This window comes from Cydia splendana, chromosome 1 (genome assembly GCF_910591565.1).
Source record: "Cydia splendana chromosome 1, ilCydSple1.2, whole genome shotgun sequence".
Lineage (NCBI taxonomy): Eukaryota > Metazoa > Arthropoda > Insecta > Lepidoptera > Tortricidae > Cydia > Cydia splendana.
Window position 1 is genome coordinate 163,763 of NC_085960.1, and position 25,443 is coordinate 189,205.

Genomic DNA, 25,443 nt, shown 5'->3' on the forward strand with positions numbered 1-25,443 from the left:
GACCGCTCCAGCCCGTGATGGAAGGGAACAGCCTGGCCTAGGCGCACATATGTCACCCCGGCCGCGACCGCAGGAAGGGACTAGGAGAGGTGTGTCGCCGAGAAGCGGCGGGGACGGAATGGGTCCTGTACTGAGTGCTGCGCGCGGTTATATAGCTGCCGGTTGGTGCTCCCCTCCGTCGCGCCCCGCACCGCGCCGTCGTGTCGGTGTGGCCGGATTCCGTACAGGGCGCGTCGCTGCGGTGACATGGCGCGCTGGTGACATAGCTATGTCACATACCCCTCCTTGGTTTGGAGATTTTTACCTGGGGAAAAATCACCGCAACATTAATAACGGTAACGGATATCTATTCTATAATTAATTTTTTTTTTGTTTTTTTTTTCTATTCTTTCATATATCTTTTTTTTTATATGTTTTTTTTTTCTTTTCTTTTTATATATATTTTTTTATCTGTTTTTTTTTATAAATGTATTTTTTTTTTATATATATATATTTTTATCTTTTTTCTTCTTTTTATATCTTTTTTTTTTTAAGTATAATCATTGTACAATCTTCTAGGCTTTTGTTTTTTTACCACAAATATATATCATCTAGCTGTCTCTGTGCTGCGGTTTTGGCTTCTGCCTGGTATGTGGCATCCTGATTAAGCCACACTTCCTTCCACCGTTCCTTTTTCGGCCCGCTCGGTGCTTCTTCTTCCTCCCGTCGTTCGAGTTAGGGCTTGTTGTCGATGATGGCGATGTGTCCGGGTCTGGTCCGTCTTCGCCTCCGCTCGTGTCCATCGGAGACATCAGGCCCTCTGCCAGGAACGCGGAGTATTCATCTGTGGAGACCAGGAGGGCCAGCGTCTCTTCGAAGTTCCATTCTTGTTGTGGCTGGTCTCCTGTGCTCTCCTCTCGCGGTTCCTGGCCGTAGCGCAGTTCGCGCGCGCGTCCGGCAGCGATCAAGGGATGCTCCACTGGAGTTTGCATTTTTCCGTTTGTGCCCGTTCATGACGTGCGTGCTTATATAGACCTATTATTTTGTTATATCGCGGGTAGTTTTAATTCTCCTTAGACACGTCTACCTCTTTGTATGTGTTCCTTCGCTAGCTGTATGTTCCTGATTTTATTTTATCCCGCCATACGAAATGATGTCTTCTTCTCCTACAAATAAGGTCCAATGTCGCTTGACTTCTCGACTTGTTTTTGATATGGAATTTAATGATATGTCATTGCCTGAACCCGTTGTTATTCCGTGTCTTATTTGTATTACGGTACGGTCCATTCCTCTTTGTCGGTGATCGCTCGGATATTCGAGTGGATTATTATTGTAGGTTCTGTTCCAGCTGGTACTGGCTATCTTAAATGTTGTTAATTATATTTTTATTCTGTTTATTTACTGGATTTTTGTTTGTTGATGGTTATTCCTTATTCTTGTTCGTACGGCTTTAAGTCTTTTACGTGTGTTGTTATTAATTTCCCTTTTCCGTCCGGTGATTGTAGCCTAAATATTGCTGGTGATTTTTTTTCCAATATTTTGTATGGTCCCGTATACTTAGGTGCTAGTTTTGCGCAGAAATTTCTACTTGCGTTGGACAGTACGTGGTTTTTCTTAAGTACTAAGGTTCCAACTTCGGGTTTCCATTGTTTCCTATTCCGGTCGTAATATGTTTTTTGCGTTTGCGAAGCTTGTTGTTGATTTTTTCTTACTATGGTGTATATTTCCTCTAGCTTTGACTTCTCTTTTATTTGGGGTGTCGGAAGGGGATTAATGTCATGCGGTGTCCGAAGTTCTCTTCCGTATAGCAAAAATGCAGGTGTATATTTTGTCGACTCGTGGACTGATGTATTTAGAGCGAAGTTGAATTCTGATAGGTATTTGTCCCATTGTTTGTGGTTTTCGTTGATGAATATTGATATCATGGTTTCCAATGTTCTATTCACTCGTTCGGTCATATTACATTGCGGAGTATAGGGTGGGGTTAATTTATGTTCGGTTCCGTAGGCTTTTAACGTATCCGTGAATGTTTTCCCTACGTATTGTTTCCCATTATCTGATAGTAACGCCTGTGGTGCACCGTGCCGCAACGCTACGTTTTGTTCAAATGCTCTGGCTATCGCGGGGCTAGTTGCGTTTCTAAGTGGCGTTATCTCTGTCCATTTCGTGAACTTGTCATGGAAGACTATTATCCATGTATAACCTTTTGATGACCGCGGTAACGGTCCAATGAGGTCTGTTGTTACGATTTCCCACGGTCTTGTCGCGTTATTTATGTGCATCACCCCGTTCGGCTTCTGTTGCGTTGCTTTATGTTTTTGGCAGGCGTCACACTTTTTAACATACGTATATATATCTCTCTGCATACCGGGCCAGTAGTAACGTTGCATTATTTTTTTGGTTGTTTTAGCCATCCCTAAGTGTCCTGCGCTTGGCATGTCGTGATTTTGGTGCATTATTTGTCCTCTGTCAGCTTCTGGTACACATAATTTCCATTCTGTTTCTGGATCTGTGTGCTTGTTGTACGCCGAGTGAGTTATTTTTTTATATAACTGTCCCCCTTTTATGCGGTAATCTTGTACTGCGTTCGGTTGCTTTTGTACCAGGTCTAGTTTCCTGTCGTACCAGCCTTGTGTATTTATTGCATATACCGGGTTTCTTGATAGTTGATCCGCTACCTGGTTTTGCTTTCCACTTCTGTATATAATGTCAAACTGGTACTGTTGGAGTTCTAGTGCCCACCTGGCTAGCCTTCCAGATGGGTTCTTCAGTGTGTTCAGCCATTTCAATGCCTGGTGGTCCGTTATGATAGTGAAGTGATATCCCTCTATGAATGCCCTCATTTTACGGATTCCCCATATGACTGCGAGACACTCTTTCTCTGTGGTGGAGTATCTTGTCTCTGGTGGGGTTAGTGATCTGCTTGCGTACATGACTACTTTTGTTAATCCTTCGTGTTCCTGGGTTAATATTGCGCCAAGGTCCACGTCACTCGCATCTGTCTGTATCGTGAAACGTTTAGAAAAATCCGCCCTAGCGAGTATGGGGTCTGTTGTTAATATTGTTTTTATTTTTTCTAGTGCTTCTTGTTGTTCTGTGTTCCATAGGTACTTTTCTCCTTTCTTGAGTAGTTTTACGAGTGGTGCTGTTATTGTAGCGTAGTTAGGTATGAATTTCCTATACCAGGATGTCATTCCTATTAGTGTTCTCACGGCCTTTACTGTTTTTGGAGGTTGTAGTGATACTATTGCCCTTATTTTCGCTTCATTCATCTTTATACCCTCTCTTGTGACCGTGTGGCCTAAGTACTCTATCTCTGGTTTCGCGAATTCGCATTTATTCTTGTTTATTTGTAGCCCTGCTTGTCGGATCCTATGAAATATCTCTTTAAGGTGTGCCAAGTGGTCCTCGAATGTCGTGCTGCACACGATGATGTCGTCTAGATACACGTACGCGTGTGGCTCCAATTCGGGACTTATTACTTGGTCTAAAAGCCTCTGAAATGTGGCTCCGCTCGAATGTAATCCGAACGGCATGACCTTGAAATGGAAAAGTCCTCTCCCAGGGACTGTGAATGCTGTGAGTGGTCTGCTACTCTCCTCCAGGCTTACGTTCCAATATCCATTCTTGAGATCGAATTTGGAGAAGTATTGTGCATTTCTGAGTTTCTCCAATGTGTCATCTATTTGTGGGATGGGATATGCGTCCTTTTCCGATGCTTCGTTTATTTTCCTAAAATCTATGCAAAATCTGTACTGGCCATTCTCTTTTTTTACCAATACTACTGGTGAACTATATGGGCTATCTGATTTCTCTATTATTCCCTGTTCTAGCATGTCTTTAACTTGTTGGTCTATGATCTGTTGCTGGCTAGGGTTCCTGGGGTAGTATTTCTGCTTGATTGGTTCATTGTGCTTCATTTTGATTTTATGTTGAACCCATGTGTTTCCTTTGGGACTGTTGTCACACTGTTCGAACTCGCTTTCAAGTAATTTTTCCAACTGTTGTTTCTGTTTGTCAGTTATATGTGGTGGTAGTCCACCTGGGGGGCTAGTCGGTGTTCCCTCCAGAGTCATGGCTTGAGCATCGTCGGTGTGGCTGTCTCTGCCATCTTGGCTATCGGACCAGGTAATCTTCATGCCCATTTTCCTTAAAATGTCCATACCTATGATGATGGTCGACGCCATGGGCATTACGCGTACCCAATGCCACAACGTACCGTTGTTCATTGTTATTTTTGCTAGCACGGCTGTTCTTACTGTTGTTTTCGTGCCATTTGCCAAAACTATTGCTCGTTGTACCCGTTGTTCGAGATTTCCTTTCATTTTGCATACTTTGTATACTTCTTCGTTTACATACGTGTGAGTTGACCCTGTGTCTATGAGGCATTCGTATGTGACTCCGTTAAATGTCACGTTGATAAAAGGTCTGGTGTCGCCTTGGTCCTCGTCACCTGCCGCTCCTATTGGTTGTGAGCTACTGTTTCCTTTATTTTTCTTACAGCAGTTTTTGCTCAACGTACCTAGTATGCCGCAAGTACTACAAAAAATGCGTTGTTGCGAGCGGCACTGTGCTGCGTCATGACCAAACTTGCCACACGACCAGCAACATGTTTTCGGATCATATCTTGGATGTATCTTTATCCCTTCGCGTGCGCTTGGTCCCGGTTCGCTGTTCCGTTGTCCATACTGGCGATCACGCGTTTGTCCGCTTCGCTGTTGTGTCTGTAGTATTCTGTCGCTCTGATCCTGCGGCGGGTTGTTCCATCTCGCTCTTTCTGTGGATCCTTTTCCTGGTAATACTCCCCTGTATGCTGGTGTTAGTATGCTTTCATACTCTGCTGTTAGTTGTACTAACTCTGATAGATCCTTAAAGTCGGTTTTCTTTACATAGAGTTTATAGTTTTTTGTCATGTTTTCGTGAATCCTGTGTAGTTGTTCTTTGTCACTCAGGTTTCCGCTTCTTCGCATCAATGTTTGTAGATCGGTTAAGTAATCGACGAAACTCTCCCCGAACCTTTGCTTCCTTGCTACTATCCTTACGATGAGATCCTCCTCGTAGTTGCTGGGGTAGTAATAAAGTTTAAATAGTTTGAGGAAACTGTCGAAGTCTTTGCATGACTCTGTGTTATTTCTGTACCATGCTAGAGCCTTTCCTTGTAGTATCCGTGGTAGCGCTGGTAATATTTCCTCCTTCTCTATTCCACTTGCCGCGATGAGCTCCTCTAACCTCTCCAGGAACTCCTCGGGTTTGCCATACCCTTTGAATGAGAGATTCCATTCCCGGATCAGCTTTGTTAACCGATTTGCGTCTACTTTTCCTTCGTCTTCAGACATTGTAGCCGGTCGTTCTTTCTCTGGAGTTTGGAATTCGTCTGTGGCCTTTATGGATTTTACCAGCAGTTTTCTTATCTGTTCGACCGTGAGGTCTGTCGTTGGGATGTTTCTATCTTCGGCTTGTTGTATCAATTCTGGTTTCTTCAAGTGGTATATCCAAGAAGTTGACATTGATATGTAGCAGGCTACGTTGTTCTCTTATCGCGATGCGTTGGGTCGGAGTTTGCGGTTTGCTTGACAGGATGCGATACGGAGTTATAACGGTTTGTTTGACAGGATGCGGTACGGAGTTATAACGATTTGCTTGACAGGATACGGTCCGGAGTTATAACGATTTGCTTGACAGGATACGGTCCGGCGATATAACGATTTGCTTGACAGGATACGGTACGGAATTATAACGGTTTGTTTGACAGGATACGGTACGGAGTTATAACGATTTGCTTGACAGGATACGGTACGGAGTTATAACGGTTTGTTTGACAGGATGCGGTACGGAGTTATAACGATTTGCTTGACAGGATACGGTCCGGAGTTATAACGATTTGCTTGACAGGATACGGTGACCGGTTCGCGGAGCTGCACAGGCGGGTGGGACGCGTCGCGTATATTATTAGTTACCTTTCTCCCGAGTCTATAAGACTCCTATTTGTGAGTTATTCGGTTGGGCGCCAAATGTGATGTGCTGCCTGGGCAGGAGTCACATATCCCCTCGGCCTGGAAGGCTGGAGAGGTTTACCGAGCTAGTCTCAGATTTGGGAGAAAGGGGACTTACGGGTTGTTAACACAAACACGGATAGTACACTGGTATAGACGGGGCTTTATGCCGTTTATTGAAAACACTTAACAGCTAACACTTGTTAAACACTATAGCTCTCTCAATCGAGATTTAGGCAAATAAGTAGTAAACGTACTTACACTTTACTTGAAATACTGTTCTGTTCGATTGATAGTGCCACTATTACCGTCTTAATCATGGGAGAGGAGCCTTTATTATGAAATACTGTAAATTTTATTGTAACTATGCTTTTTGGACATTAGGCTCCCTCATATTAATTAAGTTGGAGAAGGAAGGTAATGGTATAGTAATTTGAATAAAAGAAATGGAATTAACACTTACTCTTATATTTGGCAAACCTTTTTACAACACCTTTAATTCAAGACAATTTCACTTTAACTCGATTATCACATAGATTATCACTCTTCGACCACTAGTGATGAACTGCCCTGGTTGGCGCAATGGCGGGTTTTTATATTGACAATCAACTGTCAGAAAGGGCGCCAACCGGAAGTTCATCACTAGTCGCAACATTTTAATCATGAACAATTTTCAACAGATATTGCAAGAAGTATATTATTTGATAATTTGATTTATAAATGGTCGCTTAATAATATTACAGACTGTTAAAAGTGAACTTCCATTATTGGCGCCAATAAGAACTGTCAACAATCAGAAATGGCGCCAGCCGGAAGTTCGGCTTTAAGTGAGATATCAACCAGTGGTTTCCAAATAAACATTTAAATCTAAACTGGTACACAGCAAAGTCACATTAAATAATCACGTAATTATACAGTTGTTAACAGTCGGCCATCCGATTCAGAAGTGCGACCTCGGACATATCATTGTGCCCTCTAATTAACCATTACCTCTAAATGTACATGGAATAAATAACAATCTAATGTATAATATGTATCTAATTATGTAATTAAACATTACACCAAGTAACATGTTTTGTTACATCTAGTACACCATAAATCAGTCAACCGATATTAGGCCCCATCATGACCTAAATATCGTAAATCATATTGTTGACAACAGGCCCCATTTTGTCCTGAATGTCATTAGCCATATCGTTGACAACAGGCCCCCTTTTGTCCTGAATGTCATCCATCATAGTTTTGACAACAGGCCCCCTCTGTGTCCTGAATGCCATTAATCATTTCATATTGTTGACAACAGGCCCCATTTTGTCCTGAATGTCATCCATCATAGTTTTGACAACAGGCCCCCTCTGTGTCCTGAATGCCATATATCGTATTTTAGCAACAGGCCCCCTCTATGTCCTGAATGCCATATATCGTATTTCAGCAACAGATCCCGCTACGTTCTGAATACTGTAAAATAATAATTATTTAAAATAACAATAACATTCTCGAAAATAAATTGCTATATATGCAAAATAACTTCACTTCTTATTCGTCCTTACTTGGATTTCTATTGCTAAGATCAAGATGCTACATCCTATACATAAGGTCTCTTAAGGGAGTGCGCCATAGTTTATATAGCCCGAAAATGACTCCGCTTCATTCATGTTCATGTCAATAAACAAATATCTGTAATACTCATATTAATGTTATAGTACTGACTGGTACTCTCTCAATAAAACAATTTCATGTTCATGTCAATAAACAAATATCTGTAATACTCATATTAATGTTATAGTACTGACTGGTACTCTCTCAATAAAACAATGTCATGTTCATGTCAATAAACAAATATTTCTAATACTCATATTAATGTTATAGTACTGACTGGTACTCTCTCAATAAAACAATTTCATGTTCATGTCAATAAACAAATATCTGTAATACTCATATTATTGTTATAGTACTGACTGGTACTCTCTCAATAAAACAATTCATGTTCATGTCAATAAACAAATTTCTGTAATACTCATTTAATGTTATAGTACTGACTGGTACTCTCTCACTAAAACAATTTCATGTAATAAAAGATTGTAGGTATCTATTTATTTGTGACATTATCGTTCTTATTTACCTGAACTGTTAAAAATTACCGTACCACAACGACCTTTACAAAAATGGACTGCTACTAGAAAAGTGAGCAAAGACCTTTGAATTTCAAAATCTGCACCAACGTCTTCAAAACATTATTGTCATCTCACTGCAATAAGATCGCGCCGCGCCCTAACTTGCACGCATTTACACTCTTACTAAGTGATGATATTTATACGCATAAAAACACCTAGGTACGACAAGAACAAATATGTAATGCCTTCAAAACAAGAAATAAATAAGGTCTGGTTAACTTTGTAAGTCTACAATATTCATATTCATATTCATTTATTCATAAAATTACAAACTTTACATGTCAAAAGGGTTATTAATTAATTAGGTCAATTTCAATTAAATTACAATTCATTAAAATAAACCAACAACAATAGTTCACCTCATCAACCCATATAGTGACCCTGCACCGGCTAAGCGTTTGAACAAGAAAATCACCCAAACTATTCAACATCGTTATTTAATCCACGTAACCTTGCTTCTTATGTTGTCAAAATAAGAAACCATAACCACACAGCCTCTGTTGCCGAAGTCAGTAGATAAAAACTCAGAATGCTAGGTTATTTTTATATTTAATTTTAATGATCAATTCTATACCCCAATGATAATGTGCGATCAAAACCGGTTTCTAGGGTGAATGATTGATTCTAACCTTAGCTGGAAATGAAAACTGAAAACCCCCTTAAGATATAAGGCCGCCTTAAGATCCGTGTACTATAAACATTTCCACTCATTAATATCGTATGGAACAATAATATGGGGAAACTCAACGGATGCAGTTTTAATTATTCAATATTTAATTAGAATATCGCAGCATTACGACGTACTTTCATTATATCTTTTGAAATCATAATGTAAGTGAGAAACAATATATCTGAATTTAAATGAGTTCGTCCGTTCCACGCGACGACTAAGAACGGTTTCTCGCCGTATGTAATACTAATTAATTAATTAATTAAATATTTTTAATCTCTATTATTGTGTTGTGTCATTATTCTGTGTGTGTTGACTTAAGACAGAAGTGACAACCTTCCACCTGCACAATAAAGAGGCTAAATTTGAACCCCCGACATTTCCTTCGGTGGGTCAGTACTAAAATACAATCCAACGCCAAAGTACCTTGGAGTGACCCTGGACTGCAGTCTCACTTATGCTCCGCACACTCGCAACAACCTCCTGCACAAACTGGCTGGCATCACATGAGGCAAAAGCCGACGTACTTCGTAACACTGCTCTTAGCCTAGTCTACTCAACAGCAGAATACTGCGCACCTATCTGGCTAAACAGTGCACACACAAAGCAAGTAGACGTACACCTAAACCAAACCATGAGGTGCATTTCCGGAACCATCAAAAGCACTCCGGTCCAGTGGCTTCCAACCCTTAGTCATATACCGCCTTCACACTTAAGGAGACAGCAAGCGCTAGTACGTGAGGCACAGAAGATCTTGATCCATCCCCATCTAGCTGCCAGTGCTGAATTTGGAAACCCTACAACACACCGATTAAAATCTCGACATCCTCCTCACCGAACTGCAAGAAACCTAATGAAAGCAAACTTTAATATCTCGGACAAATGCGAAGAGGAATGGAACGATAAGTTCCCCCGAAAGGATTGGGAATACTGGGATTACTATCATTGCCACAGTAAAACCACCTGGCTTCTCATTGCCTAGAAAATAATGGTGCCATCTGAACTGAACTGGCTGCGAACCGGCTGCGATCGCTCACGAGCATTCCTGCACAAATGTGGATGGATAGAGACTCCAAAGTGCGAAAATTGCGGGGCTCCTGTGCAGGACATCGAGCACATCATTCAGTACTGCCCACTTAGCAAATACGACGGAAACCCTGCACACTTGTTTACCCTCGGCAGTGACGTAATTTAATGGATGCAGAACCTAAGAAAAGCTTTATAAACGACTGAAAAATTAAGCCATACGAATAAATAAATTGTGTTGTTTGTTATGCGTAACTTATGATCGTAGATGGTCGAACTAAAAATAATTTAACTCATTTACTTTGTGTGAACATAAAAGCAGCACGAGACAGATTACTCAGTAACGATTGCGATTGGTGTTAGTGATTTTGAAAAACACTGCTCAGCTTCATGACCCACTTTCAAACAGTTCGTACATTTCTTAATAGGTAAGGTACACTGAGTAGACAAGTGACCTTCTTGTTTTAAGTTGTAACAACATCAATTGATCGAGAGGTATCTTCCTGAGATTTTTCCATAGTTGTGTTTTTTCTCTACTTTACGATCAGAAACCGGCTTAATGTTACGTGCATTACGCAGATATGTATGCTAAAAGTTTATCGGGGTCATGAAACGGCGCAGCTTCGGCTCCTAATCTGATTTCGACTGGTAATCTGCCAGCTATGGCTTCGCTAACTCTATTTATTAAAGCCACCTTTGTAGAAGTCTAAAACGAGCTCGTATAGACAACATGTCACTGAGCCTCTGTCCATAATTACCTTTGGAAGGAAAAGCCGCAAGTAGTTTTGCTTGCCACTCCGTCCAAGAAAATAGGACAGATGTATCAACTGTTTTTCAGACTAGCCGTATATAGTCGCACACTCATTAACCTTATGAATCCACATGCTCATTGTTTGTTCCCTTTTTTTTTTTGCTGGATCGAATTCAGGGACCGCGTTTTCCAAGTTTCCTACCTTATCTAACGAATCATTACGTCCAAACGTTTTTAGTGCATCAAGTAAGAGTTTTAAATTATTATTATCTGAATAAGAAGAGGTTGACTCACATGTTTAATCAGGTGACTTGCTCGCGAAGAGTGACTCGGCTGGTTTACCGGCTGCAGGTTGAGCCCACTCCGCTGGCTCACTCTGCTGCACGAATGGCGGCCTACTTGGCTGTACGAGCAGCAGCTAGCTCGACTGCACGAGCGACGGCTCGCTCGGCTGCGCGAGCGACGGCTCGCTCGGCTGCGCGAGCGACGGCTCGCTCGGCTGCGCGAGCGACGGCTCCTCGGCTGCGCGAGCGACGGCTCCTCGGCTGCGCGAGCGACGGCTCGCTCGGCTGCGCGAGCGACGGCTCGCTAGGCTGCGCGAGCGACGGCTCGCTGGGCTGCGCGAGCGACGGCTCGCTCGGCTGCGGGACCGGCGGCTCGCTCGGCTGCGCAAGCGACGGCTCGCTCGGCTACATGGGCGACGACTCGAGTGCGCCATAGTTTATATAGCCCGAAAATGACTCCGCTTCATTCATGTTCATGTCAATAAACAAATATCTGTAATACTCATATTAATGTTATAGTACTGACTGGTACTCTCTCAATAAAACAATTTCATGTTCATGTCAATAAACAAATATCTGTAATACTCATATTAATGTTATAGTACTGACTGGTACTCTCTCAATAAAACAATGTCATGTTCATGTCAATAAACAAATATTTCTAATACTCATATTAATGTTATAGTACTGACTGGTACTCTCTCAATAAAACAATTTCATGTTCATGTCAATAAACAAATATCTGTAATACTCATATTATTGTTATAGTACTGACTGGTACTCTCTCAATAAAACAATTCATGTTCATGTCAATAAACAAATTTCTGTAATACTCATTTAATGTTATAGTACTGACTGGTACTCTCTCACTAAAACAATTTCATGTAATAAAAGATTGTAGGTATCTATTTATTTGTGACATTATCGTTCTTATTTACCTGAACTGTTAAAAATTACCGTACCACAACGACCTTTACAAAAATGGACTGCTACTAGAAAAGTGAGCAAAGACCTTTGAATTTCAAAATCTGCACCAACGTCTTCAAAACATTATTGTCATCTCACTGCAATAAGATCGCGCCGCGCCCTAACTTGCACGCATTTACACTCTTACTAAGTGATGATATTTATACGCATAAAAACACCTAGGTACGACAAGAACAAATATGTAATGCCTTCAAAACAAGAAATAAATAAGGTCTGGTTAACTTTGTAAGTCTACAATATTCATATTCATATTCATTTATTCATAAAATTACAAACTTTACATGTCAAAAGGGTTATTAATTAATTAGGTCAATTTCAATTAAATTACAATTCATTAAAATAAACCAACAACAATAGTTCACCTCATCAACCCATATAGTGACCCTGCACCGGCTAAGCGTTTGAACAAGAAAATCACCCAAACTATTCAACATCGTTATTTAATCCACGTAACCTTGCTTCTTATGTTGTCAAAATAAGAAACCATAACCACACAGCCTCTGTTGCCGAAGTCAGTAGATAAAAACTCAGAATGCTAGGTTATTTTTATATTTAATTTTAATGATCAATTCTATACCCCAATGATAATGTGCGATCAAAACCGGTTTCTAGGGTGAATGATTGATTCTAACCTTAGCTGGAAATGAAAACTGAAAACCCCCTTAAGATATAAGGCCGCCTTAAGATCCGTGTACTATAAACATTTCCACTCATTAATATCGTATGGAACAATAATATGGGGAAACTCAACGGATGCAGTTTTAATTATTCAATATTTAATTAGAATATCGCAGCATTACGACGTACTTTCATTATATCTTTTGAAATCATAATGTAAGTGAGAAACAATATATCTGAATTTAAATGAGTTCGTCCGTTCCACGCGACGACTAAGAACGGTTTCTCGCCGTATGTAATACTAATTAATTAATTAATTAAATATTTTTAATCTCTATTATTGTGTTGTGTCATTATTCTGTGTGTGTTGACTTAAGACAGAAGTGACAACCTTCCACCTGCACAATAAAGAGGCTAAATTTGAACCCCCGACATTTCCTTCGGTGGGTCAGTACTAAAATACAATCCAACGCCAAAGTACCTTGGAGTGACCCTGGACTGCAGTCTCACTTATGCTCCGCACACTCGCAACAACCTCCTGCACAAACTGGCTGGCATCACATGAGGCAAAAGCCGACGTACTTCGTAACACTGCTCTTAGCCTAGTCTACTCAACAGCAGAATACTGCGCACCTATCTGGCTAAACAGTGCACACACAAAGCAAGTAGACGTACACCTAAACCAAACCATGAGGTGCATTTCCGGAACCATCAAAAGCACTCCGGTCCAGTGGCTTCCAACCCTTAGTCATATACCGCCTTCACACTTAAGGAGACAGCAAGCGCTAGTACGTGAGGCACAGAAGATCTTGATCCATCCCCATCTAGCTGCCAGTGCTGAATTTGGAAACCCTACAACACACCGATTAAAATCTCGACATCCTCCTCACCGAACTGCAAGAAACCTAATGAAAGCAAACTTTAATATCTCGGACAAATGCGAAGAGGAATGGAACGATAAGTTCCCCCGAAAGGATTGGGAATACTGGGATTACTATCATTGCCACAGTAAAACCACCTGGCTTCTCATTGCCTAGAAAATAATGGTGCCATCTGAACTGAACTGGCTGCGAACCGGCTGCGATCGCTCACGAGCATTCCTGCACAAATGTGGATGGATAGAGACTCCAAAGTGCGAAAATTGCGGGGCTCCTGTGCAGGACATCGAGCACATCATTCAGTACTGCCCACTTAGCAAATACGACGGAAACCCTGCACACTTGTTTACCCTCGGCAGTGACGTAATTTAATGGATGCAGAACCTAAGAAAAGCTTTATAAACGACTGAAAAATTAAGCCATACGAATAAATAAATTGTGTTGTTTGTTATGCGTAACTTATGATCGTAGATGGTCGAACTAAAAATAATTTAACTCATTTACTTTGTGTGAACATAAAAGCAGCACGAGACAGATTACTCAGTAACGATTGCGATTGGTGTTAGTGATTTTGAAAAACACTGCTCAGCTTCATGACCCACTTTCAAACAGTTCGTACATTTCTTAATAGGTAAGGTACACTGAGTAGACAAGTGACCTTCTTGTTTTAAGTTGTAACAACATCAATTGATCGAGAGGTATCTTCCTGAGATTTTTCCATAGTTGTGTTTTTTCTCTACTTTACGATCAGAAACCGGCTTAATGTTACGTGCATTACGCAGATATGTATGCTAAAAGTTTATCGGGGTCATGAAACGGCGCAGCTTCGGCTCCTAATCTGATTTCGACTGGTAATCTGCCAGCTATGGCTTCGCTAACTCTATTTATTAAAGCCACCTTTGTAGAAGTCTAAAACGAGCTCGTATAGACAACATGTCACTGAGCCTCTGTCCATAATTACCTTTGGAAGGAAAAGCCGCAAGTAGTTTTGCTTGCCACTCCGTCCAAGAAAATAGGACAGATGTATCAACTGTTTTTCAGACTAGCCGTATATAGTCGCACACTCATTAACCTTATGAATCCACATGCTCATTGTTTGTTCCCTTTTTTTTTTTGCTGGATCGAATTCAGGGACCGCGTTTTCCAAGTTTCCTACCTTATCTAACGAATCATTACGTCCAAACGTTTTTAGTGCATCAAGTAAGAGTTTTAAATTATTATTATCTGAATAAGAAGAGGTTGACTCACATGTTTAATCAGGTGACTTGCTCGCGAAGAGTGACTCGGCTGGTTTACCGGCTGCAGGTTGAGCCCACTCCGCTGGCTCACTCTGCTGCACGAATGGCGGCCTACTTGGCTGTACGAGCAGCAGCTAGCTCGACTGCACGAGCGACGGCTCGCTCGGCTGCGCGAGCGACGGCTCGCTCGGCTGCGCGAGCGACGGCTCGCTCGGCTGCGCGAGCGACGGCTCCTCGGCTGCGCGAGCGACGGCTCCTCGGCTGCGCGAGCGACGGCTCGCTCGGCTGCGCGAGCGACGGCTCGCTAGGCTGCGCGAGCGACGGCTCGCTGGGCTGCGCGAGCGACGGCTCGCTCGGCTGCGGGACCGGCGGCTCGCTCGGCTGCGCAAGCGACGGCTCGCTCGGCTACATGGGCGACGACTCGTTCGGCTGGGCGGGCGACGGCTCGCTCGGCTGCGCCAGCGACGGCTCGTTCGGCTGGCGACGGCTCACTCGGCTGGGCGAGCGACGGCTCGCTCGGCTGCGCGAGGGACGGCTCGCTCGGCTGCGCAAGCGACGGCTCACTTCGCTGCGCGAGCCACGCCGCGCTTGGCTGCGTGGCCAACGGCTTAAGCGGCTGCGCGAACGACGGCCTGTGTGGTCGTGCGGCCAATTGGTCAGCCGGCTACGTGACGGAGTCAGTTGTCGGGAAGGTCTGCGAGACGTCGGCCGCCTCCTTTGACTTCACGACCGCCGCTCGTTGGTGGGACGTGAAGGGGAGTAGACATTTACGTATTGGTCAGGTTCCTCTGGAATTGAGCATGCATTTGCGCACAATTTATTCTTTGTAAATAAAAGGGGATTATACTTCAGCCCCGAAAAGTAGCTAGTGCTAATAACTAAAAACTTTATGTGTTTAACGTAGCTTTGATGTAGCTTAAGTAGAAAATTAAAACACGTTTTTAATTTTAAACAATTTAAAGGCATGCTAACGTATTATTAGTACTTAAGTATGAACTATTGCTGTATCGATGTGTTGTCAACTGACTGGCCTTTTTTTTTATTAAAAAGAAAATAAACCTTGTAACATGAGCCTCTCATTGGATAAGCACATAGCAGGTTCGAAGAAATTATAATGGAAACTATACATTACTGTTATTTTGTAGGTAAATAAAATGCCACTTTGTTCTTTGAATAATAAATCTATGCCACGCGTGTTTTGCATTATTTTATCTTCATATTACTGCATTCAATATCTCAACGTGGAATATCATCATGGACTGTGACTTCGTAAGGTAATTTAAACAACAAAAAAAAAATCTGTTCATACCCACTTCTGAGATGTTAAACACTATAGCTCTCTCAATCGAGATTTAGGCAAATAAGTAGTAAACGTACTTACACTTTACTTGAAATACTGTTCTGTTCGATTGATAGTGCCACTATTACCGTCTTAATCATGGGAGAGGAGCCTTAATTATGAAATACTGTAAATTTTATTGTAACTATGCTTTTTGGACATTAGGCTCCCTCATATTAATTAAGTTGGAGAAGGAAGGTAATGGTATAGTAATTTGAATAAAAGAAATGGAATTAACACTTACTCTTATATTTGGCAAACCTTTTTACAACACCTTTAATTCAAGACAATTTCACTTTAACTCGATTATCACATAGATTATCACTCTTCGACCACTAGTGATGAACTGCCCTGGTTGGCGCAATGGCGGGTTTTTATATTGACAATCAACTGTCAGAAAGGGCGCCAACCGGAAGTTCATCACTAGTCGCAACATTTTAATCATGAACAATTTTCAACAGATATTGCAAGAAGTATATTATTTGATAATTTGATTTATAAATGGTCGCTTAATAATATTACAGACTGTTAAAAGTGAACTTCCATTATTGGCGCCAATAAGAACTGTCAACAATCAGAAATGGCGCCAGCCGGAAGTTCGGCTTTAAGTGAGATATCAACCAGTGGTTTCCAAATAAACATTTAAATCTAAACTGGTACACAGCAAAGTCACATTAAATAATCACGTAATTATACAGTTGTTAACACACTTATCACTATTATGCCCCGGTGGGCCGGTTCCCTATAGTAGCGGCGGGATACGCGAGTGCCCTAGGTAATCTACACGCAAACCTAGCTCCGGGTTAGATCGTGGTAGGCGGGAGTGATAGGGACGATCGGGGACAGGAGTTACGCCGGCCGGCGGTGTCCGCTACAGGCCCTGCGTATGAGGATTCACTGGCAGGCGGTGACCGCTCCAGCCCGTGATGGAAGGGAACAGCCTGGCCTAGGCGCACATACGTCACCCCGGCCGCGACCGCAAGAAAGGGGCTAGGAGAGGTGTAAGTAATCGTGGTCGGCGGGAAGGTTAGATTGAGGGCAGGGGCTACGCCGGCCGGCGGTGTCCGCTACAGGCCTTGCGTATGAGGATTCACTGGCGGGCGGTGACCGCTCCAGCCCGTGATGGAAGGGAACAGCCTGGCCTAGGCGCACATATGTCACCCCGGCCGCGACCGCAGGAAGGGACTAGGAGAGGTGTGTCGCCGAGAAGCGGCGGGGACGGAATGGGTCCTGTACTGAGTGCTGCGCGCGGTTATATAGCTGCCGGTTGGTGCTCCCCTCCGTCGCGCCCCGCACCGCGCCGTCGTGTCGGTGTGGCCGGATTCCGTACAGGGCGCGTCGCTGCGGTGACATGGCGCGCTGGTGACATAGCTATGTCACAAAATTAAAAACAAAAATTGGCATCTTAGCTAGGCACCCAATCGTTTGCGGCACGAGTGCTACGACAACGAAACGCTATCTGTCTCTCTATCGCACTAATATGTAAGAGTGATAGAGAGAGACTATGCGCAACTCTACGGAGCGTCAACGTTTGGCATGTTGGCTAAGCACCCTGATCGGATGATAGAACTAGATAGTGTATAGCGGAACTCTTCAATGTGTACTATACCTAAACTAAAGTAACAAATATCAAATCAATCCGAGTTTTAAATAGAAGGGTGAAAATCAAGTTACAAAATATAACCAATTGTACTACAAAAATTAACTTAATTCTAAATAACATTTTAATTGAATAAAACCTTAGTTAGAATAGCCCCACTTCTAGAATAATTATTCTGTTTTTTATTCCGCATTTAAAATAAAAGTCACATGAATTATTCACCTTAATTTTATTCTAAAATAACTAGTGCAAGAATTATTCTAATTCAAATCGATTTGAATAAGAATAAAATTTCTGTTTTTATTCTTATTCCAGTTAATTTTTGCCCAACTCTGCTAGAAACATACTGCTTTCAGAAAAGTAGGTAAAGGTTAGGTTAGACCTGCGACCCCTACAGTAAATAACTGTTTTGAAAAAGTAGGTTTAGGTTACGAGAACTGCTACCCCCCGTAGAAACCTAGGTACCTTTATTTATTAACAACAAATTCGGAATATCGTTATTCGGAATTTAAAAAATAGGAATCACGTCAAATCGGAATTCAAAATTTCGGAATTATGACAATTCGGAATTCGTGATATCAAAAATCGTAAATGTTAAATTCGGTGTTTCTCCCTATTGGAATTGTTATATTCGGAATTATGTGGTTCGGAATTTAAAAAATCGTCGGTTTTACTATTCGGAAATATAAAACTTCGTGATTTTCATCGTGCGGTAATTACGACAATCGGAATTTTGATGGGTCGAGCATTTAAAAATCGGAATAATAAAATTCGATATTTTAAAATTCGGCATAAAATATTTCGGAATTATGTAGTGTACCCGGTATGTTACATACCGTATGTAGTGTATTCCTACCGATCATCGTTTAGAAAATAAAAAAATGATTTGTTTCAGAGCATTATGCGAGCCATAGTAGTGTTAGTTACTAAATATATTAAATAGATTGATTGACAGATATGTTCCAAAGGTACCGCAACGTACATCGTGTTCTAAGCCCCCTTGGTATACTAGATCTTTTAGAAGACTTCTGAATGAGAAAAAGAAATATCATAGGCTGTGGAAGACTTTCGGTAATCCCTTAGATTTCGACACTTTGAAAACTCTAAGAAAAAGAATTTTAAAATTGGAACCAATTTATTACAGAAATTATATAAACAATACTGAAGCCAAAATTAGCAGTCACCCTAAATTCTTTTGGACGTATATAAAATCGGTTTTTGTTAAAAGTGGTCTCCCACAGCTTATGCACTATTATAAGGGTATGACAGCCTCAAATGGTACACAAATATGTGATCTTTTCAATCAATATTTCCACTCAGTTTTCGAAAAACGAACTGTTAGTTATGTTGACCTGAATAATCTTCCACCTGTTAATGACACAGTGTTTGACATGGACACTATTTTTATAACTAAAGACCTTGTTAATAAATATCTTAAACGTATAAATATTAATAAGGGCGCTGGTCCTGACGGTATACCTCCCATCATAATTAGAAATTGCTCCTCTAGCTTAACATTGCCGATTACTTTACTTTTTGAGAAATCTATCAGGGAGGGGTGTGTACCATCATTATGGAAACAGGCATTAGTTACACCAGTACCAAAAGGTGAAGTTAGCTCGGACATAGAGAAATATCGCCCTGTATCAAAATTGTGTCAGTTTGGGAAAATATTAGAGAAGATTGTTAGTGATCAGCTTTCTATTGCTATGCGACGTCATATCATCCCAAACCAACATGGTTTTCTTAGCGGTCGTAGTGTTGAATCGAATCTTCTATCTTACACAGAAGCCATATTAACTGCATTAGATAACAACTGTCAAGTGGATGCTGTGTATGCCGATTTTGCCAAAGCTTTCGACAAGGCCTGTCATGAGCGCTTACTTCTAAAGCTGTGGCATTTTGGTATACATCTTATGTAGAAAATCGTTCGCAGGCTGTAGCTGTGAGAGGGCATATTTCTCATTATAGGTCCATCAGCTCTGGTGTTCCACAAGGTTCCCATCTGGGGCCTTTATTATTTGTACTGTATATAAACGATATCACGGAATGTATCAAGAATTCAAACATGCTTTTATACGCCGACGACACGAAAATTTTTAGAGTCATACGAAATCCAGACGATTGTAATTTATTGCAAAACGATTTACATAATTTCCAGACTTTCTGTTATGTAAATAATCTTTTCTTAAACCCAGGAAAATGTTTTGTTATTAGCTTTAGTAGAAAAAGGACAAATATTAATTTCAAGTATGATCTCTGCAATAAAGAGCTAACCCGTGTAAACCAGATTCGTGACCTCGGCGTAATCATGGACTCAAAGCTTACCTTTGTGCCCCACATTGATAATATCTTAAATAAATCTTTTAAACAGTTGGGTTTCATCTTGCGCGTAGGTAAAGATTTCAGGAGACCTTCGACTTATAAGATATTGTATAATAGTTACGTCCGTAGTCGGTTGGAATTCGCTAGCGCGGTGTGGAATCCGCTATATAAAATCCATAGCGATAGAATTGAGAAAGTGCAAAAAAAGTTTGTAAAAACAATTGATTATCGCACTGGAAATAAATACATAGATTACTCTACCGCTATGAAGAGATATAATATTTCATCCTTGTGCTTGCGTCGTGAACGCACTGATGCTATAATTCTTTATAAAATCATAAACAACATTATCGACGCCCCTGAGTTGTTAAAATCTCTTTCCTTTAGAGTACCCCGTCGTTGTGAGCGAGCATGTAGAAAGAAGAACCTCTTTTATATTCCTCGTAGCCGAACTTCATACGCGAGAAACGGTTTCATTAGAAGAGCATGCAGGACGTACGATGATAAATTTCAAAATTTAGATATTTTCAATGAAAAGTTATATATGTAGTTTCAAACGACTGACCTTGAAGTGTATTAATAGGCTTTAATTAGATAGTTTATAACTCTAAGTGCACTTTTTGTTTGTTATTAAAATTTATCCGTTTTCGTTAGGATGCACGAGTATTTTTGTAACTTCTATTTCATTCCAACTTCGAAATTCCATTGAGTATTTTAGTAACTTTAATTTCATTTCAACTTTGAAATTCCATTTAGTTTTAGTACTACTTATATAAGTTGTATGGTTTATATATTCTTATTAAGGAAACTGTAGGTCTATAAGTCTAATAACCGTTTACTGTAATAATTTATTACTATAAGAGACTGTTTGTTTCTAAATAAAGAAAGAAAGAAATAAATAAAAATACAGGCTAAAAAGCTACATGGTGTGATAGTGTGCCTACCGTCGCCGGTGGAGTGGGGCGGCGGGCGCGGCGGCGGCTGGGCGCGCGCGCTGGCGGGCGGTGCGGGCGCCGCGGGGCTGGCAGGCGTGTCGCTGTGCGCGGCAACGTTCTGGCGACACCGCGGCACGCCCGTCGTCAAGTCTGCGTCGCGCGAGCTGTGCGCGCTGCTGCTGGTCGCGGCTGCGCTCTGCCATGTCGGTAATCTTTACATTGATAGCTAAGAATTACTATCGCGATTCATTTTCGGTTCTATGTTGTTTTCATACCATGACCTAATTATAAATTAGTTAACCGCTTCAAATCATTATTGAAATTCTCCGCATTTCAAGGCCGGGAGAATATTGAAGGTTACAATCTAAATTCCTTTTTGCCACATTGTTTTATAAGTTTCAGCCAATTAACATGCGTTTAATTATTTAAAGCCGCGCTGGCAGCAGTGGCGCGTCCCGCGGCGCTGCCGTGCGCGCTGGCGAGGCTAGCGGCGCCGGCACTGGGCGGCGTGTACGCGGCTGTGCTCGCGCGCACCGTGCGCATCGCGCGTCTGGTCGCGGGCGCCGAGCGCGGCCAGTCCGTGCCGCTACTGTCCTCGCGCGCGCAAGTGGCCGGCTGGGGGGTGCTGGTGAGCCCGGGCGTGGTGGCGGCGGCGTGGGCGGCGGCGCGCTGGCCGCCGACGCCGCGCCTGCTGCACCCGGGGCGCGCGCGCGCCGTGCTCGCGTGCGGTGGCGAGCGCGCGACGGCGCAGCTGCTGCCGCTGGCGCCGGCGCTGCTGCTTCTGGCTTGCTGCGCGGTTGCCGCGATTCGCACTCGCCGGTTACCGCATAACTTCAATGAAACGCGGTAAACTTAAATTATCGTTTAATTTGTACAACACTTGCGAATAGATTTCCTACTTTCCGCACTTGTATCGTAAATAATTATTTACGAATTGTTCAAGTTGCTTCGTTTACATATCAAGTCCATTTCTTTACTAATAAGGGCCAATTGCATCAACCACTCTTGGCAGACTGATCAACGGCAATCATCAGTGAACTATAAAACTTCCCATAGGTACCTACAATAAATTATAGCGAACGATTTTAGAGGTGAAAATCGGTTTGTTGCAACTGACCGTAAGCCCAGCAAGACGACAGTAGTGTAACCTGCTTCGGATATAATATGACGCAGGTTCATCGGCGCGGCAACATACACGACAGGCGTGGCGTGGCTGGCGATGTCGGCGCTGTACGTGGCGCTGGAGGCGCGCGCGGTGGCGTTGTGCGCATGCGCGTCCCTCTGCGCAGGCGCCTGCGTGGCGCTGTCCCTCGGCCCGCGCGCCTGGCTCTGTCTGTGTCGCCCGCAACGCAACACGCGCGCGCACTTCCTTACGAACACCTCCATAAGATGCCACATCGGGAAGTACCGCCCTGCGCCTGCGTCGGACAGGCGAGTCTCGCAACCACATTTGGCCTCTTTTAAACAAGGTAACTTTTGTGTTTTGTTTTGTATGTTTAAGTTGTTGTTGTCTATACCGCACATGTCGAGGTATATAGAACATTTCTTGGAATTGAAGAATGAACATTGTCTCTTCCGGGAAAGAAGTAATGTCAGCCACCATGTCCTATATATACTTATGTTTCTTTACTTAAGGCGGCCTTAAGTAACATTACCTAGCTATACTTGCTCATACTATATATAGAATTGGCCAAAAAGACCTGGTTTCAAATAATGTGTAGGTACTTGTACTCGAGATGTTTCCACCAGTGTCGTCCTATAGGTTCTGTCGCGAATGCCGAAGACGTTGGTCCGATCCCAATCGATCCCAAATCTCAGTTCTGGGCATTGGCAGTCTTCTTGGTCACTTTTTCTTTCATACGTGTATCCGGTGTAGGTGTATCATGTTTATTCATGTATATGAAATCTACTTATTACAGTTTGCTTGAAAAATCGAATTGATTTTCAGAGTTCTGTGACAAGGGCGTGCAGACGGCAGGGTGCTTAGAGGCGGAGGCGGGCGCAGGAGCGGGCGCGGGAAGCTGGTGCGCGGCGGCCGGCGTGTGCGCGCGAGTCACGCGCTCGGCGCCGCCCGCCGAGGGGGGCGAGGGGGAGGTGGACGTCGTCATCACGCTACTGCACCACCGACACGCACTGCCCGTGCCGTAGAACACTAGCGTACAGTTAACTGTAGTATTACCATGAACGAACAGTTTGCCTAGAATGGACGGAAGGTTGCGATGGAAAACATGTAGTTAAGTATAGAGAGACAAAATAACTGGATGAGCAACACTTTCGAATGCGAAGCAGGGGGGATAGTTAGAAAGCAACGTCGCTTCCACGACGAGATACAGTGTAAGAATATTGCAAACTCGTGTCTTTAATTCCCTCGTCTCCAAAATTTCACTTACTTCCCACGTTGCACAATTTACTATTATTGCATGTTTAATGTTATATTATAACAGGCATTTAAAATCATTGGGAAAACTGAGAAATACAAATATAACATTGGAATAAGTAGTTTATTTATGAGTATTACAAAGAAGTGAGGCACGTGTGTTGGGGTGTGGGGGAGTTGTTAAGTAGAGGCTAATAGGCCTCAGGCCGCGGACTGGACGCACGCTACTGGTGCTGGCGCGGCAAGCGGCGAATCAAGACCATTCATACATTGGGCTTGACCAAATGTATGAACGGCCTTGATTTGCCTTTCGCCGTGTAGCCGGTTGCGTGCGTCCAATCCGCGACCGAATGGTGGGCGTGCCCGGCTTCGACTCGGGCACGATGGCGCCTTCCCGCCCGCCCAGCACTCAGCTGGACCGGCTGGTGTGGGGGCGCTAGCAGCGCAGGTAGAGGCGCGGCGTGTGGTGGCGCGTGAGGTCGCGCTCGCTCATGGTGGGCGCGCGCGGCTTCAGCTCGGGCACGATGGCGCTACCCTCCACCGCCAGCTCGCCCGTCCTGCGCATAAGTCGTCGGATAACAAGTCATGGTAAAAACCTCGCGGAATTATTTCCAAAGGAGAAATTTTTATTAATATTTGTTTACAATATACATAACAGTTTTGAATGAAACGGAAAACGGTGAAAAATAGAGATAATACTCCTAATAACTTTCTGGCAAAAAAATTATTTTTGGTACAAGCTTTTATCGCCGACTCTACTTTTTTTTCCACAGGCAACTAATACTCATTGAGACAATTCTAAAAACCCCAAACACAATTAGGTTTCGTTGTTTTATCCTCGTAAGTCCTGTATTTTTCCGACAGCAGTAGTCATATCTGCCGGCTGTACTATACCAAGTACAAACCAAGAATAGTGCTTCAGACCGAAACTAAAAGATGACGATTTTAGAGATTTTTTGAAGTGAGGTTTTATTTTCTGTATTTTTATGGTATGTTTATTATGTATAGCACCTCTTCAAGAAGGAAATTATTGAAAATATTTTGTACTTGTGTGAGTACATTCGGTTTTTACACAGAATAATAAAAAAAAATTAAAGGATATATTTAATACTAAAATTAAACCATATTTTTTCTCTAAACATCACTTAAGTAAAAAATTACTTACAACATAACCAATCTTCTTCTTATAAAAAGGTGAATTAAAAAACTTCATTTCATTTTTTTAATACCATACTATATCCACTTAGGTAGGATTTGGGTGTTCAAAACCTGGATTAGATCTCCAGACCTACCCCTTGCACTTTGCCCACGTCGCGCCCTTGTGCACTTGTGCTTCTACCACGGCTACGCCCAAGTCATTGACCACGAGCACTTTAAGATCGACGACTAGATACACGTCCGCGTACTGGAACTTTTATTTCTCTATCTTCATATTCCGAAGATGAAGAAAAGTCCCTATTTGATTCTTTGTCGGGTTCAGATATAAACATATCTTCATTATCCGAGTCCTCGAAGTCATAGTTATTGAGAAGTGGTGATATTTACTTTTCATCAAGCGCTATAATAAGATAAAAATTACTTGTAAGTTAGACCGAACGTACTACCGTAAGTACAAATTATTTTGACCGATCACAAACCTCCTTAAATATACAGTTTTCTTTTAAATATTGTTTATTTTACAATATTTATAATTTAAATATACTAATACATTCGTAAGACAACAGAAAAAACAAGTGATTACTTGGATATATACCGATCATCTTACCTCGTGCTGGCCAGCGACCTGACTGTGTGGCCATCTTGCAAAAAAGTGACACTGACACTGACAGTTGACTTTACCTGCCTAACATGGCGAAATCGACCATAGAATATAGAATGGGAATGACCGTGTCAGTGTTGCTGTTGTAAAAAAACAACCCGGTAAATGGGGAATGAAAAATTTGTACTTGAGTAAGTACATTAGGCAGTTACGCCATCTATGTAGTTAAACAGTAAGGTCTGAAGTGCTATGCTTAATTTGTACTTGTACAAGTACGCGGGGACTTACGAGGTTATCACAGAGTTCCTATGGCCACCTCCGGTCTCCATCATCAATCAGATCAGCTCGATGACACCATAATATTGCATTGTCACCCGACTTACAGACAACGGTCAGGTGAAACTAAATAAAAGCTTGTAAAAATACGTGTGATACCTCATTAGATTCGTAATGATGCCTAGAAAAATGTATTCGAAGCGTGTATTAGCACACAAAAAATATCAAGGGTTA

At 42.3% G+C, this 25,443-nt stretch overlaps 3 protein-coding genes across 3 annotated transcripts in view; 1 reads left to right on the plus strand and 2 right to left on the minus strand.

Moving 5' to 3' along the window:
- Window positions 1-590: 590 nt before the first annotated feature.
- Window positions 591-5,486, minus strand: LOC134798550 (uncharacterized). The gene is made up of 2 exons (XM_063770932.1): window positions 2,348-5,486; window positions 591-958 (listed from the first exon to the last, which is right to left on the minus strand). The coding sequence occupies exons 1-2, from the start codon at window positions 5,484-5,486 to the stop codon at window positions 591-593; spliced, it is 3,507 nt and encodes a 1,168-aa protein (XP_063627002.1).
- A 9,521-nt stretch (window positions 5,487-15,007) lies between these two features.
- On the plus strand, window positions 15,008-22,945 carry LOC134798561 (metabotropic glutamate receptor 2-like). Its single transcript, XM_063770940.1, has 5 exons — window positions 15,008-15,253; window positions 20,773-21,004; window positions 21,229-21,643; window positions 21,971-22,266; window positions 22,746-22,945. Exons 1-5 carry the CDS (start codon window positions 15,008-15,010, stop codon window positions 22,943-22,945), a joined length of 1,389 nt encoding a protein of 462 aa, XP_063627010.1.
- Window positions 22,946-23,478: 533 nt separating this feature from the next.
- Window positions 23,479-25,443, minus strand: part of LOC134798573 (uncharacterized) — a 29,646-nt gene continuing 27,681 nt past the window's right edge. The window contains exon 6 of the mRNA XM_063770949.1: window positions 23,479-23,731. Within this exon, the coding sequence (XP_063627019.1) occupies window positions 23,611-23,731 (121 nt within the window). The 3' untranslated portion in view covers window positions 23,479-23,610. The remainder of the gene's footprint in view (window positions 23,732-25,443) is intronic.

Coding starts and splice junctions, on each gene's coding strand:
- LOC134798550 (XM_063770932.1), bottom strand. CDS start 5,486: ATGTCAACTTCTTGGATATACCACTTGAAGAAACCAGAATTGATACAA. Junction 959..2,347: donor GCAACGTTACTACTGGCCCG/GTATGCAGAGAG, acceptor TGCAAACTCCAG/TGGAGCATCCCTTGATCGCT.
- LOC134798561 (XM_063770940.1), top strand. CDS start 15,008: ATGGGCGACGACTCGTTCGGCTGGGCGGGCGACGGCTCGCTCGGCTGC. Junction 21,005..21,228: donor GGCTGCGCTCTGCCATGTCG/GTAATCTTTACA, acceptor AATTATTTAAAG/CCGCGCTGGCAGCAGTGGCG. Junction 21,644..21,970: donor CATAACTTCAATGAAACGCG/GTAAACTTAAAT, acceptor AATATGACGCAG/GTTCATCGGCGCGGCAACAT.